General features: G+C 41.0%; 2 protein-coding genes across 6 annotated transcripts in view; both read right to left on the bottom strand.

Annotated features, from left to right (window-relative positions):
* The window catches only part of LOC130388620 (enhancer of mRNA-decapping protein 4-like), a 29,051-nt gene extending 20,017 nt beyond the window's left edge, over nt 1-9,034 (bottom strand). Inside the window, exons 1-11 of one of the 4 annotated variants that reach the window (XM_056598037.1) lie at nt 8,813-9,034; nt 7,692-7,854; nt 4,685-4,796; nt 3,098-3,197; nt 2,374-2,560; nt 1,880-2,027; nt 1,668-1,772; nt 1,312-1,423; nt 1,088-1,190; nt 902-997; nt 634-733 (exon numbers count right to left, since the gene is read on the bottom strand). In XM_056598037.1, the coding sequence (XP_056454012.1) occupies nt 634-733; nt 902-997; nt 1,088-1,190; nt 1,312-1,423; nt 1,668-1,772; nt 1,880-2,027; nt 2,374-2,560; nt 3,098-3,197; nt 4,685-4,796; nt 7,692-7,854; nt 8,813-8,900 (1,314 nt within the window). In that variant the 5' untranslated portion in view covers nt 8,901-9,034. Of the gene's footprint in view, nt 1-633; nt 734-901; nt 998-1,087; nt 1,191-1,310; nt 1,424-1,667; nt 1,773-1,879; nt 2,028-2,373; nt 2,561-3,097; nt 3,198-4,684; nt 4,797-7,691; nt 7,855-8,812 lie in introns of all 4 variants that reach the window. The other 3 variants (XM_056598034.1, XM_056598035.1, XM_056598036.1) reach the window with 3 other exon arrangements.
* Nucleotides 9,035-9,407: 373 nt separating this feature from the next.
* Nucleotides 9,408-13,379, bottom strand: LOC130388633 (nuclear transport factor 2). 2 transcript variants are annotated; one of them, XM_056598051.1, is made up of 5 exons: nt 13,275-13,379; nt 11,857-11,978; nt 10,887-10,958; nt 10,571-10,669; nt 9,408-10,242 (listed from the first exon to the last, which is right to left on the bottom strand). In XM_056598051.1, the coding sequence occupies exons 2-5, from the start codon at nt 11,953-11,955 to the stop codon at nt 10,129-10,131; spliced, it is 384 nt and encodes a 127-aa protein (XP_056454026.1). In that variant the 5' UTR covers nt 11,956-11,978; nt 13,275-13,379; the 3' UTR covers nt 9,408-10,128. The 2 variants fall into 2 exon arrangements, with proteins under 2 accessions (XP_056454026.1, XP_056454027.1); XM_056598052.1 differs by lacking the exon at nt 13,275-13,379 and adding an exon at nt 12,999-13,248.
* Nucleotides 13,380-13,786: the final 407 nt, after the last annotated feature.

Genomic DNA, 13,786 nt, shown 5'->3' with positions numbered 1-13,786 from the left:
TAACCACACACAACGCGGCTCGTTATATTAAAGCAGTCGAGAATTGGCGTTAATATAATATCCTTGAGTGCCTAATATTTACTTTGCAAGTAAGAAATGCTTATTGGTAGTACGCCCTCTAGTGGGCAGAAGGTTTAATAGTTCATTGACAATGCGTAAGCGTTTGTATACAGTATAAAAGTACAAATTAAGTCTTAATTATGGGCACATTTTGAGCATTAACAATCCGAATATAATTAAAATATAAAAAATAATAAGGAATGAAATTCGAATGGGATTATAGAAGAAGCTTGACAGCTCTATTATGTTGATGCACTATGTTTTGCAAAGTTCATATTTACTTCGTTATACCAATTGAACAAACATTCAAAAGCCAACATAAATTGCAGACCGCCGGCTGCCGTATTCTGACCGAAGCAGATCGCCCAATGTGTCATCCCATGTGCCCCCTCTGTTGAGGTTATTTTTGGTATGACAAAAGATTTTAAGGGAAACACTTTATACGGTTGCCTTACGATCACTTTGAGGCAAGGGGAATTATCCTTTAATACTAGTTTTGATAGAAGAGAGGGCACACAAAGAGGTGTACAAATGAAGGGTTCATGGGGGCACAATCAACAGCGTCTGACTGACCTTCCTCTGAACGTCTGTGAGAATGAGAAAACTGGCCGACAGGTCCAGACTGGCTTTCAGGCTTGGCATAACCGTGGAGTTAAACGGGTCAGGGGAAAACCTGTAAAACAGTCACACAGGAAATGAAGCATAAATAACCAATATATCAGTGCTAATAGAACCAGGTTCATGTCAAATACTTTCAGGAATATAAAACTATCAAAAGGTTTCACAGGAAACCTCTATAGTAATGGGTGAGCGCAGACAAAAGGCCAGGGGGAGCAACTACCTAATGGTCTGTAAGCAGGTCCAGGACACCGTGCACCACATCTTCAGCTCCTGGTTCTGATCCGCGCCCGTTATCAGGAACCGCCAAAACGGTACACTGCAAAGAGGAAAGACGTTTGAGAGAAGTTAAGAGAGGCGCTGGAACAAGGACCAAGGGTAGAACATCTCCCCAGAGGCGGGTCCTCACTCCGGGTCCTGCTTCTTGTGGTTGTCGCAGAAGAGCAGGCAGGAGACGGGCCGGCCGCTGTGAGGCAGCCACTCGTGGAGACACCTGTGGGACATGGAGTTCCAACAAACAGAGCATTAAACAGCTAACAGGGACAGGTAGTGGGGCGATCACCCTTTGACCTTAATATCTGATGACAAATATCAAGTCAAATGGTGGGGTTTTGGGTTGTGTTCTCGCCTACCTGGGTTGGTTTTGCCCACCCTCTATGTAGATCTGCCAGAACTTGACGTAGCCGTCGTGGCTGGCTGTGGCCAGCACAGTTCCGTCAGGGGACAGGGCACCTTCGCTGACGCGCTGGAGGAACACAAACCAGAAAATAAATGTACACAGCTGAGATTTGGTTTCAATTCCATGAATTAATCTAATTAAAAATCATGATTTTCTAAATAATAGAAGCGTTAGATGCAACACAGAAAGGTAATTAAGTAATTATTATTAATTATAATAATTTCACGTACCACGAATGTTGGGATAAACAGGAAATATAAGAAATATCACAGGGAGGAGGCTCTAGGGAGGAGCGCAGCCTTTATTCTACCTCAGTGTGTCCCTTGACAACGATGAGGCCATCCTTTAGTTCCGAGTCGTCCACAGGCCAGCTGGCGTTGTTGGCACGCAACACATCGAGGTCCCACACCTCAGCCTGGAGGGACGGGACAGGATCCATTCATAACTTATTCTCAGAGAGGCAAAAGATGAGTAGGGACTGTATTAACATGGAAAGGATTGTGAAAGACAATGAACTCTGACCCTGTCTTCGTGTAGAAGGGCCAGTGTCTGGTTGGTGTCCTCCTGGTTCTCCTCGTTGTCCTCCAGGATGAAGGGGCACCAGATGAGGCGACGGTGGGAGTTAAGGGGGGTGTCGTCTGGCCTCCTAATGTGGACCACCACTTGATCACTGCGGGTTGGGCGTGGGTTAAGGAAGCTTAGGGACAGGGGGAAGAGGCGCCTACAACAGCCAACTGTACGGAATAAAATAAACCATGACCATGGAACAGGCAAAGAGTCCCTTTATAATCTCACATTAAATGGGTGCATCATTTACGTAAACAGGCTATTAGCTAACCTCGGTCGGTTAGCTACAGTACCATTTGACTCCATACATTTGTCTTCTATAGGAAGCTAAATAAAAGTAAATGTGTTACTCTACTGAACCCTATTGGTTCATGGATAAAAGGATTTGATAACTCCCATGTTAAATTGTTTTACTTCAAGTAATATAACTTTTCACCATGAAGGGATACAGTATTTTGCCGCTGGTGCAGGTGAGCTGCCAGATCACGAGGTTGCCAGCCTCATCCACACAGCCTAGGAGAGGGGAGTCGAGGTGGGCGAACCCCAGGTCCGTCACAGCCCCGGTGAAGCCTTTAAGCAGGGAGCGATCGCTGGATCCCAGGCTCAGCACGCGGATCATTGCATGGTTGTTGGCTCCTGGAAAAGGACAAAAAAAACAGAACATTTTGAGGAAAGGTTGAAACTCAGGCAATTATGACAGAGAGAGATACCACTTGTTTCAAGTTGCATTATATCCAAGATCTGAACACCGCAAAGTAATTACAATACATAAGAATACAGTTCTTATTTAACCTACATTTAATTTGCAACACAGCCAACTATCATCTGAGCATACATTCCAGATTGTAAATGCATGTATAATTATGGATGGTCGACAAATTCTGTTGTTAAACAAAACTAGAAGGTAGATAAGGTGCTAGGCTAAAATATGTGACTTATCTAGCAAAATCTGATCACCTACAAAACAAGTCTTCTAGCTGTGTGCATACTATGATAGCGAGACAAGAGAAATTGACAATATACCCTCTCTGTAGCTAGTAGCAATGTGGTATTGAAGTACTTTGCTAGCCATCTATTCTAACCTAAACATGCAAACCAGGTTGAAAATGTTGAGCTGCGGCTTCAGACATAACTAGAATATTGCACATACATGTTACTCTTGGGTAATCTCACCTCTGATGGCATACGCCAGAAAGGAGTTTGAGACAGCGATCAGGTTTCCATAGAAATACTTGTGCTCCCAATCGTATTTGGCAACTGGCTGGATCTTCACCTGCAGAAATCAGTAATAAACAATTCAAATCAAGACTCCAACAGAAGACTGTATTAATGAAATCCTGGCCAACGTTGAGCTTTAAGGTTAATACAATAAGTCCTTGTCATATAAAAGTGCTGTGGAATTGTTGCAGGAATCGAAGCAGGAATTGTGTGTGGACTGAGGAAACTGAGGAAAACAGACTTTGGTCTGTTTGAGGGGAGAATTTACTTGGACTCAAGTCCCAAGTTTTATGTAAATGCAGGAGGGTGGAATATTCTTAGTAGGGCAGTTTACTCAAATTAAAATATAATTATCATTTTCAGAGCCCCGAGTCAACTTGAATTAGCACAGTTGAACAATCATGCATAAAAAATGTTTATGCCTTCTAACCATTGAATAAAAAGCAAAATTATTTAAGTAACATTCTTCACTCTGATACATTTCAGGTTCAAATGAGAACCTGAAAAATGATAGAATGAGATAGAAAAACAAAAAAGCAAAATGATATGCCAAGAAAAGTTGTCCCTTGCATAACAATCTTACACAAAACAGTCAGACGAACTGTAAATCGGAAAGATGTTTATAAACTGGCTGGATTACATTCGGCTAGTATGCAATGATCCGCAGAGATCAACATATTTCACAGTTGCTGATAACAGCATGATTGCTATTTAGAAATACATTTTCAGCTGGGGACCCAAGAAGAAGGAAAAAGTACATTTATTTTAACTAGAGGGGATATAAGAAAGCTCATAGAAAGTCTGGCCTGGACATTTACGAGCAGGAAGCTCTAAGAGGATGTCTAATTTTCTCTAAGTTACTGAAAGACAGAACAGATCGTATTCTGGAAAAACAAAAACATTGATAAAGATGCATATGGATTCTTTCTTTCCATGTTGGTCCAGGCTCAAGTTACTATCCGCCCAGATTATTTATAACCTATATCATGTTGGGAGTGGGGGGGGAGCTGAGGAGTAGCTTTTGTCTCGTCTGAGTCTCATTTGAAGATGTTTTGGGAAGTCCAGCGTTTTATGCGGTATATACAGCTAAGTAATGCAGCTAATTTCCTAGTTTCAGAGGGTTTGAAGACAGGCACAGCTGGGTATCCTAGCTACTAGGAGCTATTGTGATGACGGATAAGATGTCCCAAGGGTAGCCTACAGTGTATGGTTAACAAGGAACAGCTCAAAAGATGGATCCTTGTTGTATTCCATAACCCCATTTTACTAATCAGTTGGTTGCAATGTGTTACCTCAACAGATGATGGCCCTAATTCACCTTGGAATGTACCTCCGTTTTCGACAAATATTATGGTTTGATTTAGCTCGTCTGTCACCTTAATTTGCTTCCTTAAACGGTTGCCATAGGGGGATGTAAAGCAAAATGGGCATAATGATGGATGAATAAATGATTTATTTATTTATTTTTAACTAGCATATTGGGTGTCAACCTAGACAAATCTAAGTCAGGTACAGTCCTAGTAATTGCAGTATCCGTCTTACCTTGTTGCTTCCCCGAGCCTTGCTGTCGATGCTAGAATCTCGGCTAGCCACAATCTCCACATTGTTGGAGACAAATGAGATGCAAGTGGACCCATCATCACCAGACAGGCAGCTTAAGTAGAAACAAAGACGTAATACAAATATATTCAAATTAAACATAGATATACATGAGCCCCTTTAAAATGTCAATAGTCTTGTCTCAGTGCAGATTGCAGAATTGATTCTTGTGCAAATATAATGAGCAAATATCGTTTAATTTACAGATTACAGCTGTTTTAATTAATCATGGACATCTTAACTTATTACAAATTGCTATGTCTCTAACTTAATGTGTTATGATGCTATTCAGGCTGATAAAGATCACCTTTGAGACGTTTGTGCTCCTTGTTATGAGTGTTGTTGCAAAGCGAGTCACACTATTGTAATCATGTTTCTTATTTAGGCGAGTGCTGCATGCAGCGCTCAACTATTGTTGTTCTTAGGATTTCTTCTGTCTTTATTATTCAAAACATTTTGCGACCCTAGTCCTTCCAATTTTTGACCCTATTAAAATATTCATATTAGCTTGATATCACTCACTACTGCTTTTCCAACAAAAATAATTTAGTTTTTTAAATTTCCAACTTTTAAAACAATGGGTCAATTGGAGGACGGTGAAGGCATCCGCCCATTCTCTGACACTAAATACTTCAGACTTCGTGTTTTTGAGCCTATTGCCGCTTTTCCACCGCACATGTAGCTCGACTCGACACGACACGACACGACTCGACACGACTCGACACGGTAGCAGCGCGGGTGCTTTTCCACCGCAAATAGTACCTCCGGGACGTGGGCGGGGTCGTCTGCACGAAAGGGCTGTGACGTATTTTTGTACGCGACGCAAACAACACCTACGTAACCCACACATGGACAGAACCCACATAACAACAATGGAGAACATCGATGCGATGGTATTCGTGTTCGTATTATTAGCTGGCATGTTGAAGAAGTGGAATATGTTGGCTGCGGCGCTACTATGGCTGTTCTATCGTTACCAGCATGGTTGCCATGTCGCTCTCGTGACTTCGTCACACTCTCTGGCCAATCAGTGGCCGGCCGTCTGCCGACGTCACCTTTTAGCATCGGCTCAGCCGCTTGGAACCTAGAGCGAGGCGGTACTAGAAAAAGCAGCCACTTGAGGTACTAGATCGCGGTGGAAACGCAAAAAAGGCGAGCTGAGTCGAGTCGTGTCGAGCTGGTACCATGCAGTGGAAAAGCGGCATATGGCTACGTTTACATGATGACGGTCTGAACAGAAGACGCAAAAGTGGCGTTGCGTCCTCACTTTTTATTCCGTGTTTAGACAAGCGTTTTCGGGGAGGAAATCTGCGTGCATACGGTGACGCAAAAGTGTGTGCAATTCGATTGGGTATGCATGCCAGGCAGCTAGGTGGTGCTGTGATACACCATCACACAACACTGCCATGTCTGAGCGCATGCGTAGAATCTTCCTTCTTCTCTTATCTGCACTACAAAACCAAAACATAATTACAGATCCTTCTCTGTTCAGTAATACTATCTGTACATATCCTGTACAATTCGTGGAAAGACTCCTGTGAGTTTATTAGAGCTGCAAGAGCAGCTTGACGGTCTGACGCATGGATATAATCCAACATGTTTGTTTAGTTCCCTGTACTGGCGCATGTATGCGACGTAAACGCGTACGCGACGTGAGCAGATCTGAGCAGAGTTTTGCGTCTTGGCAGTGTAGACGGAAACGCTACGGCGGAGAGTATTCAAGTTTTCCACTCCGGAGGGTGGATTCAGATTTTTGCGTTTTTAAGCCCCAAAAACGCTGTCACCGTTTAAACGAAAGGCACTTCCGATAAAATATTTTGTCGTTTTTACCCGCACGCGTGCTAGTGTAAACGGGGCCTATGGTACCTTTTATTTTTTCAAAGGATTATGCAAAGATAATGCAAATTGGTAGCTTGTGTGAACTTGCTGACCGAGCAAAAATAGCGTGCTACGAATTACAATAACCGCATAAAATATGATACAGAGGCTTAAGATAGAGGAACTCCATCCAATATTAATAATGACAGAGAAAAATATTTTTAAGAAGTCAATGAGTAAACATAGGTTTATTTGTCTCAACAGCAAAACAGGCTATCTGGAGTCTTTTCATTTCAATCTAGAGCAGCTGTTTGGCAATTTAAAAGTTTGTTTGTTTGTATGTATTGATTGATGTGACTGTATGCAACACAAGGATTCAAATCATAACAGTCTAGACCTTGCCAGATCTAGATCTTAAAGAACCAATGAACCCACTGTTTCAGCTGGAATTTGAACAATTAAAAAAAGCTTGTGTTGAGTTTTAGGAACGAGAGGGGCGTGTAAACCCCATGGTTACCATCAACGCCAACTTTGTGTTACTTCTTTGATACTGTCGTTGTCGTTGAGCATCATAATTAGTGATGTTGCATATGAAATGTGCCACGCATCGTAGCGATAAACTTAAGGTGTCCGGGAAGCCTAACCCTCGCTCGGGCGCAGACATTAAATTAACCACTGCTCAGACGGAACTTCACCATCCACAAACACTATGGCGTTAAACTATACGTTTCCGAAGAACTCAGCATTCTCTCGAATGCTGAATTAAGCTGCTGCCCAGACAGAGCTCCACATGTCTAGATTCACGCCAGCGCCTCTTGGTTGTGATGTCTCAGTGCCTAGGCAGGCAGACGTCACGAAAAGAACGGCAAATCTTCGGTTCCAGATATAATAGCATACGGCTCGTATATTTACTATTATAGTAAATTTATAATAGTAAATAGTATTTACAAGTTATTAAGCATGAGTTTTGGTATTTAATTGAAGGCAATGCTAGTGGTACAAAGGTCTTCAAAACCCAAGTATGTGCAGATGTATTCCTCAACTTATCCTGTTGATGTGAACATCGCTTACTTCCCGTGTAGGATTTATCTGACTTAAGAAATTGGGCATCAACATTAATAAAACTCCTTACATTATCTGAGTCTCTCGAGCATTGTTGCTGTCAGCTGCACAGGGTCCAATATTGTCAACCATGGTTGACCGGTCTCCACTTCCTAGAAGACCTGCTGCTCCCAGCAGTCCATTCAGATCCCCATTGAAAGATGTCTTTCTTGGGCCGTCAACCGATGCAACATCTGAGAGGGAAAAATATACCCAAAGTCAAAGTCAGAATAGCAATTATATAAATGTGAGTGTCTGTTTATTAGGTTTCAGATCTGTTATGTCAAAAACGAATAGAACATTCTAACATTTTTGATGTCCACAGTCACACTCCCACTTCTTTACTAGTTTTTCTTTGCAGAACGGTTTACAATATCTGTTAAATGGGACAGTTCAAAACATTCCTTCAACTCTTCCAAATAACGTTACAACATCCAAGAGCAAGGAGTAATGGACGCCTATAACAACGCTGTGTTAAAGCCGTTTTTTTCCTTGGAATGTAATCATTTCATATTGACGTTGATACGCAATTTTTAACAATTTATGTACAGTTGAAGGTTCGTTAATCTGGAGAAAATTGCACAATTGGTGATACTATAATGTTTTAAATGAACAATGAAATGCATCAATGTATCAGACACACTCGGCGGCTTGAGTATGAGCCCTCATGCAACAAGCGTTAGATTGTAAAGAAAATATATATAACTTAGCTAAATAACATATTGCATTCATCCTACACAACTATTAAAAATGTATTTCACTAGCAAAGAAGTTCCTCAACGCCCGACGTAGTTTCGGTTTCACACGTACAACATTAAGTGCTACGGTTAAGTAACTTCACCTGGCTGCCTGCATGGCAATTAATCTATGAAACCTTGTCAGCCGCTTACACGCTACTTTGGGCCACCCCGTTATCTATCTCTGCATTCAACTACTTTGAAATATAGTTTCTTTAGTGTCCAGGCAGCTTGTTCACATCAAATGAGGAGGCGGCTAATGTTCTCATGCTACCGCTAACTGTTGTAGCGTTAGCAAGTCGTTGTTAAACCAATGCAGAAACCTAACCAAAGGCTAGCAATGTAGCCAGCTAGCTAGCATCTTATTAGCTTACGCGGCCTAGAACGCGTAGCGCTTTTCATTCTGCCACCTTACCGGCGCTGATCACTGGGCGGTCAAGTTTGAGGATGTCCCGAAGATGCTGGGTAGCACCCTCAATGTCTATGTTGGAATTAGAAGCCATGGGTCAGGGAAGGGGAAACTGGGTTAGTTTAGGGGAGAAAATTGTTTGGTGATTTGTGCGATGCTGTCAGTGCTCAATCCGTTCACCCCGAGCAACCGTCTAAACTTCCGCTGCACTGAACGTCTTCCGAAAACCCCATGCATCAATTGGTTCCGACTTGGTTCATCGGTCTACAGACTGTCGACCCCATGAGTTCCACATGCAAATCGTTTGGTAATTACAACGTTAACCATGTGAACATGAAATAGATGCAGTTGCATGCATACTGTTAGTGATTCGTTGTATTATTGGCGTACTTATATTGAATAATTAATTAGAAACAAGTTCAGTACAACGGACCAAGACTGCTGCATGTATAAAACAGAAGCCCTTCATCACACCTTCATCACCAGACTTACCTAAATAATGTTTTACCATTTTGGGTAAGATAAGGGGATAAAAAAGATATATCAAACTATTGAATTGTATAGCAGGCCCATTTAAAATAGTTTTACTCCATGGAAAAGACACATCCCCACAACATTACGAAATAGTCCAGATTTTATTGTATGACATGGCTGTGATATTCATCTTACTCTAAGCGAGTATCAAAGCAAAAGACAAAGTGGGGTCAAGTTTCATTATTCTTTGGATAGCTTAATCAAAGCCTGACAACATGAATCATGGCAAATGTATCCATCTTTAAGAAGATAAGGGTTAGTTATAGAACCTACTTAGATGCGTGAAAATGCACACAACTTACCTAAAATGAACCCAAAAGATGTGTGAACTGAAGAGTAGCGTCTCTTAAAATCATCACAGATCATCATCAATCAACAGCTCTTTAGCAGAATCAAGTGAAAAACAGCTTAGTAGGAACAGAGTAGAATTTAACCAAGTCATTGAATGGCGTCATTAAGCTAGCAAATGTCTTTCTGCTCTGGCTTGACGGTAGATAATGTAATGAGGGCTTCCAGCGTCATGCAGATCAGTGGAGGGGCAGACAGCGGTATCTGATTTTTCAGCCAGCTCCCAAAGAAATTCTACTTGATGAGGTGGTTAAAAAATGTCCACCAGCAAGTTCTGTGATTGACATCAGGAATCCGGGTGTTTGTCAAACAGGACTGAATAAGATGGAGGGAGGGAGGGAAGAGTTACCCCTCGATTCTCCTCCCCCCCTTCGCTCCTCTGTGCCTCCCATACCTTGAGAGGGCACTCGTACCCACTCGTCAGGGGTGAGTGATGCCCTTTAGCCAAAGTTGTGGAGCGCCAGCCTAAACATGTCATTGGTGCACACCCATGCATCATTAATATTTTTCAGGATAAAACTCTGGTGAAATCCCATGATGGGGTCATCATCTGCCTGTGAACAAATACACAGGCAAGCAAGTTAACATCAACATCTTACAGGATTTGCTTTAAAATATACGCAAATTGGCTATTTGAATATCTTCTTTGTGAAATAAAAAATATGTTGATCAATAATATGGCAGTGGACATTTGCAAAAAGTCCATTTTAATTTCACTGTAAATATATTCTTTGCCAAAAATATTGCATACAAATGTATAATACAACCTCAATATCAAAGACTGACAACAAATGCTTAAGGACTAGTTTCAACCTGAGAAAGAGTACTTATGAACCATGAAACCGGGCTGTTGGTGAGCATCATGCTCAATGTGTTGCTCACCTTTAGCTGCCCTACAACCATACTGAGGATACAGCAGTCTGGGGTAGGCTGATGGTCCTGTGCTGTTATACTGTGGGCTATTTTTGTGAAGGGCAGGCTCTAAAGAACATAAGAATCGGGGTTGGAACACAAAATATAATGTTAATCTGAAACAACAAGACTAATGAATAGTAATGGTTGGATGTTGCAAAAGTGATACCTACATTAAAATAGCAGATGCATAAAATCATGTTTATTTTTTTTTCTGCTTATTATCAATCACCCTTTGCCCTGCCATACCTATAATATAAACACTTGACATATAAAAAAAGCTCACTGAGAGTTTCTCAACAATTGCTCTTTTTCCCTGGAACTGCTGTCCCTCCCACGTAAGGCATGATGCATCAATCTGGAGGGAACGGAGGTGAAATAGAAAGAAAGAAAACACAAGTAAGACAACATTAGAAGCGTATCACACAAGGTTCATATCCGCCTTTTCAGCACCAGAACAATTATTTCAGAGGATGTGCTTTAACAATCAGGAGAGAGCAGAAAACACATCTAGAGCCTTTGCCATATAGACATAGAGCATCTTCAAGAAGACTATACCTTACAGGTCATGTATAATATGTAATGTCTCAACCAAAATAATAATAAAATACGTAGTTTGATGACGTTGTGAAGTAGGCGGTTTGTTTTCTTCACCACCATTGCCAGTGAATATATACGACAGACTCACTCAGAAATTATGTTCAAGGACAAAACAACGTTATATTACACACTAGCTTGGTGACTGGAATGAGAGACGTTTCATAGTAGCACAAGCTATCAGCTTATGCTGTAGCATAAACTAAACTTATATTGAAATATCATATCAATAAATTAGGTCTCTAATGGATTAATGTTTCCCAGGAATTTAGGGGAGGAAGGGGATTTGATACCATTGACAGGCAACCAAATTTTGCCCTTCTGTGGTTGAATAAAACCGAAGATTTCTTTGTTTGAGCATTGTTTGAAACATTGGGGATAATAAATGTACACCACTCAACATTATACATCTAGTCGTATTTAGAATTTGAAGATGCAATATATTATACCTTTCAGTATAGCAACCTGTGTCTGTATTAATATGTATCAACATAATTTTAGGAGGATCATTTGTGAAATAGATGGAAACCTTAAGACAAACAACATGTTTTTTGTGATGAGAATGTTGATTCGTCAAGTGGCTGAAAAGGACAACCGAGAAGCAAATCAGAAGAATACTTAATGGGTAAAAAAATATATTGATCGTTTTCAAAACTCACATATATTGATCCGAGTTGCGTTCTGTCAGTGTCAAAAAGTTGGTAGTAGTGTTGCACAAAGCTTGATCCTATCTGTTCCCATAGAGGTTTCTCCCCCATCCTGAATCAACCTGCAGCCGGCACTGGACAGACACAGGGAAATCAGGTGAAGGTTTCTCCTGAGCAGATCTTTTCTTTTTGTTTTATAAGGTATAGGCATAATAAAAAAAAACATTGTGATCAACAATGTAAACAATATATCTTTACATTTGAACAATAACATAGATTTCAACAAAATCAACAACACTTTTGTAAAACGTATAATGTAATGCATGGCAAATAATACATGCATATGTTATTGTATGGTATTGTAATATGTATGTGTTATTGTTTACATCACTGGGGGTGTAAATTAGGATAATAACTGGTAATAAATAGGAAATACTGACTGGTAATTTTTAAGAAAAGATTGGCAGGTTCTGTTGATATAATAAATTCAGCCAACTTTCAAAATACATTGTAACGTATGCCCTCTCTGGAATTTTGAAAGGGGGTGCGGTCGCAAGAAAATCCATGGTATACAACTCACAACAGCAGGGTAACACTGACGCAACACAATCAAAAGTGCTGTAGACTAAGGAAAGTGCGATTGTGCATCCTAGTAGTGGATATTGTATTCACAATACATTGGCTTCTGTTTGCGTTATTCGCCCAGGCGTGCAAGCATGAGCATATTGAGTTACGCGGGCCTTCTTTGGTCCGTTTGGTGACACAGCTAATGACAGTGACATGTTACACCGTGTGTGAGCCATGGGGGCTACAAATAAACCATGGGGTCAGGTTTTTTCAGTTCCACGCGCTGATCTTGATATTATCGACAAAACAAAAGCTCAGGCAAGTCATCAACAAACCCGCATAAGTTACTGATAAAATCCGAGGGGGAATCAAGCCAGTCACTACGGAAAGATTAAAAGTCATTGACATCTCGTTATTACTAGCGTATTTGCTAGCTCGTTTGCTAACATTGACCAGATCAAGAGCGTTTCCAGAGGTCCCAATCAACCCATTGACAAAACATATAGCACGAATAGCTACAGACTCCACGGGCCTGACAACCATTTCGGACACGAGTTAATTGCGATATTTGTATTGCTAGTATATACTTTTTCCACGGAGTTCTAAAAATATCCTGTGTGCTCAGTGTTTATGTGTCCCCCTCCACTGTGCCTCTTCTTCGCTGACTCTCCTCCGGGCCCGTGCTCACTGTCCAGTCCGCTGCAGGTACCACACATAGGCGTGACCGACTGGTACCGGTGCACCCGGACTATGCCTTTCTGCTGGCTCCCGTTTGTTAAATGGTCGTACGAAACATTAGACATTTTATTTGCATTATATATCCATTCATTGTTCATATGAGGGTTTAAATCGAAGGAACTTACCGTAAACCAACACCGCTCAGCCGCCCGTGTATAGCGATTACAGTCCAGTGTGTCTACTCTGCTACGACCGTCTACGACAGACGCACGCCGAGAATCGTAATCCGCCCAAAGAATCATGGCCGTTTGAGTCAAAAATATGTTGCCATTAGTAGTTTAAAACGGTGAATTGTTTATGCAAAAAAATGAACGTCCCGCTTTATTTTACGGTTAAAATAGTAGCAAATACAGATTCAAATACTAGATTCGACATATGTGCAAACATGTTTGACAGCAGCTGGTTCGATGTAGGTTCACCAAGCGTCATATACAATCCACAACACATCCAAAACACATAAGACACTAATTTAATTTATATGTAGGCCTACATTTCAAATTCTGGTGATGGAAGACATGCAATACATATTAATAACAAGGTGCAACATCAAGTACCCAGATGTTAATAATTTATTAGGAAAATATGTTCTAGGTATGAAAGGTTATTATCCTCTCTAAAATTGTCTGCCAAGGCTGGT

This window comes from Gadus chalcogrammus, chromosome 9, assembly GCF_026213295.1.
Source record: "Gadus chalcogrammus isolate NIFS_2021 chromosome 9, NIFS_Gcha_1.0, whole genome shotgun sequence".
Taxonomy (NCBI): Eukaryota; Metazoa; Chordata; class Actinopteri; order Gadiformes; family Gadidae; genus Gadus; species Gadus chalcogrammus.
Note: the sequence above shows the minus strand (reverse complement) of the source record. Positions and strands in the feature narration are given on the sequence as shown.

Excerpts from the sequence above, each read along its gene's own strand:
- LOC130388633 (XM_056598051.1), bottom strand. The coding sequence starts at position 11,955 with ATGGGGGAGAAACCTCTATGGGAACAGATAGGATCAAGCTTTGTGCAA. Across the intron at positions 10,959-11,856 it reads CGCAACTCGGATCAATATAT|ATTGATGCATCATGCCTTAC; the intron begins GTGAGTTTTGAA and ends CGTTCCCTCCAG. Across the intron at positions 10,670-10,886 it reads CAATTGTTGAGAAACTCTCA|AGCCTGCCCTTCACAAAAAT; the intron begins GTGAGCTTTTTT and ends TATGTTCTTTAG.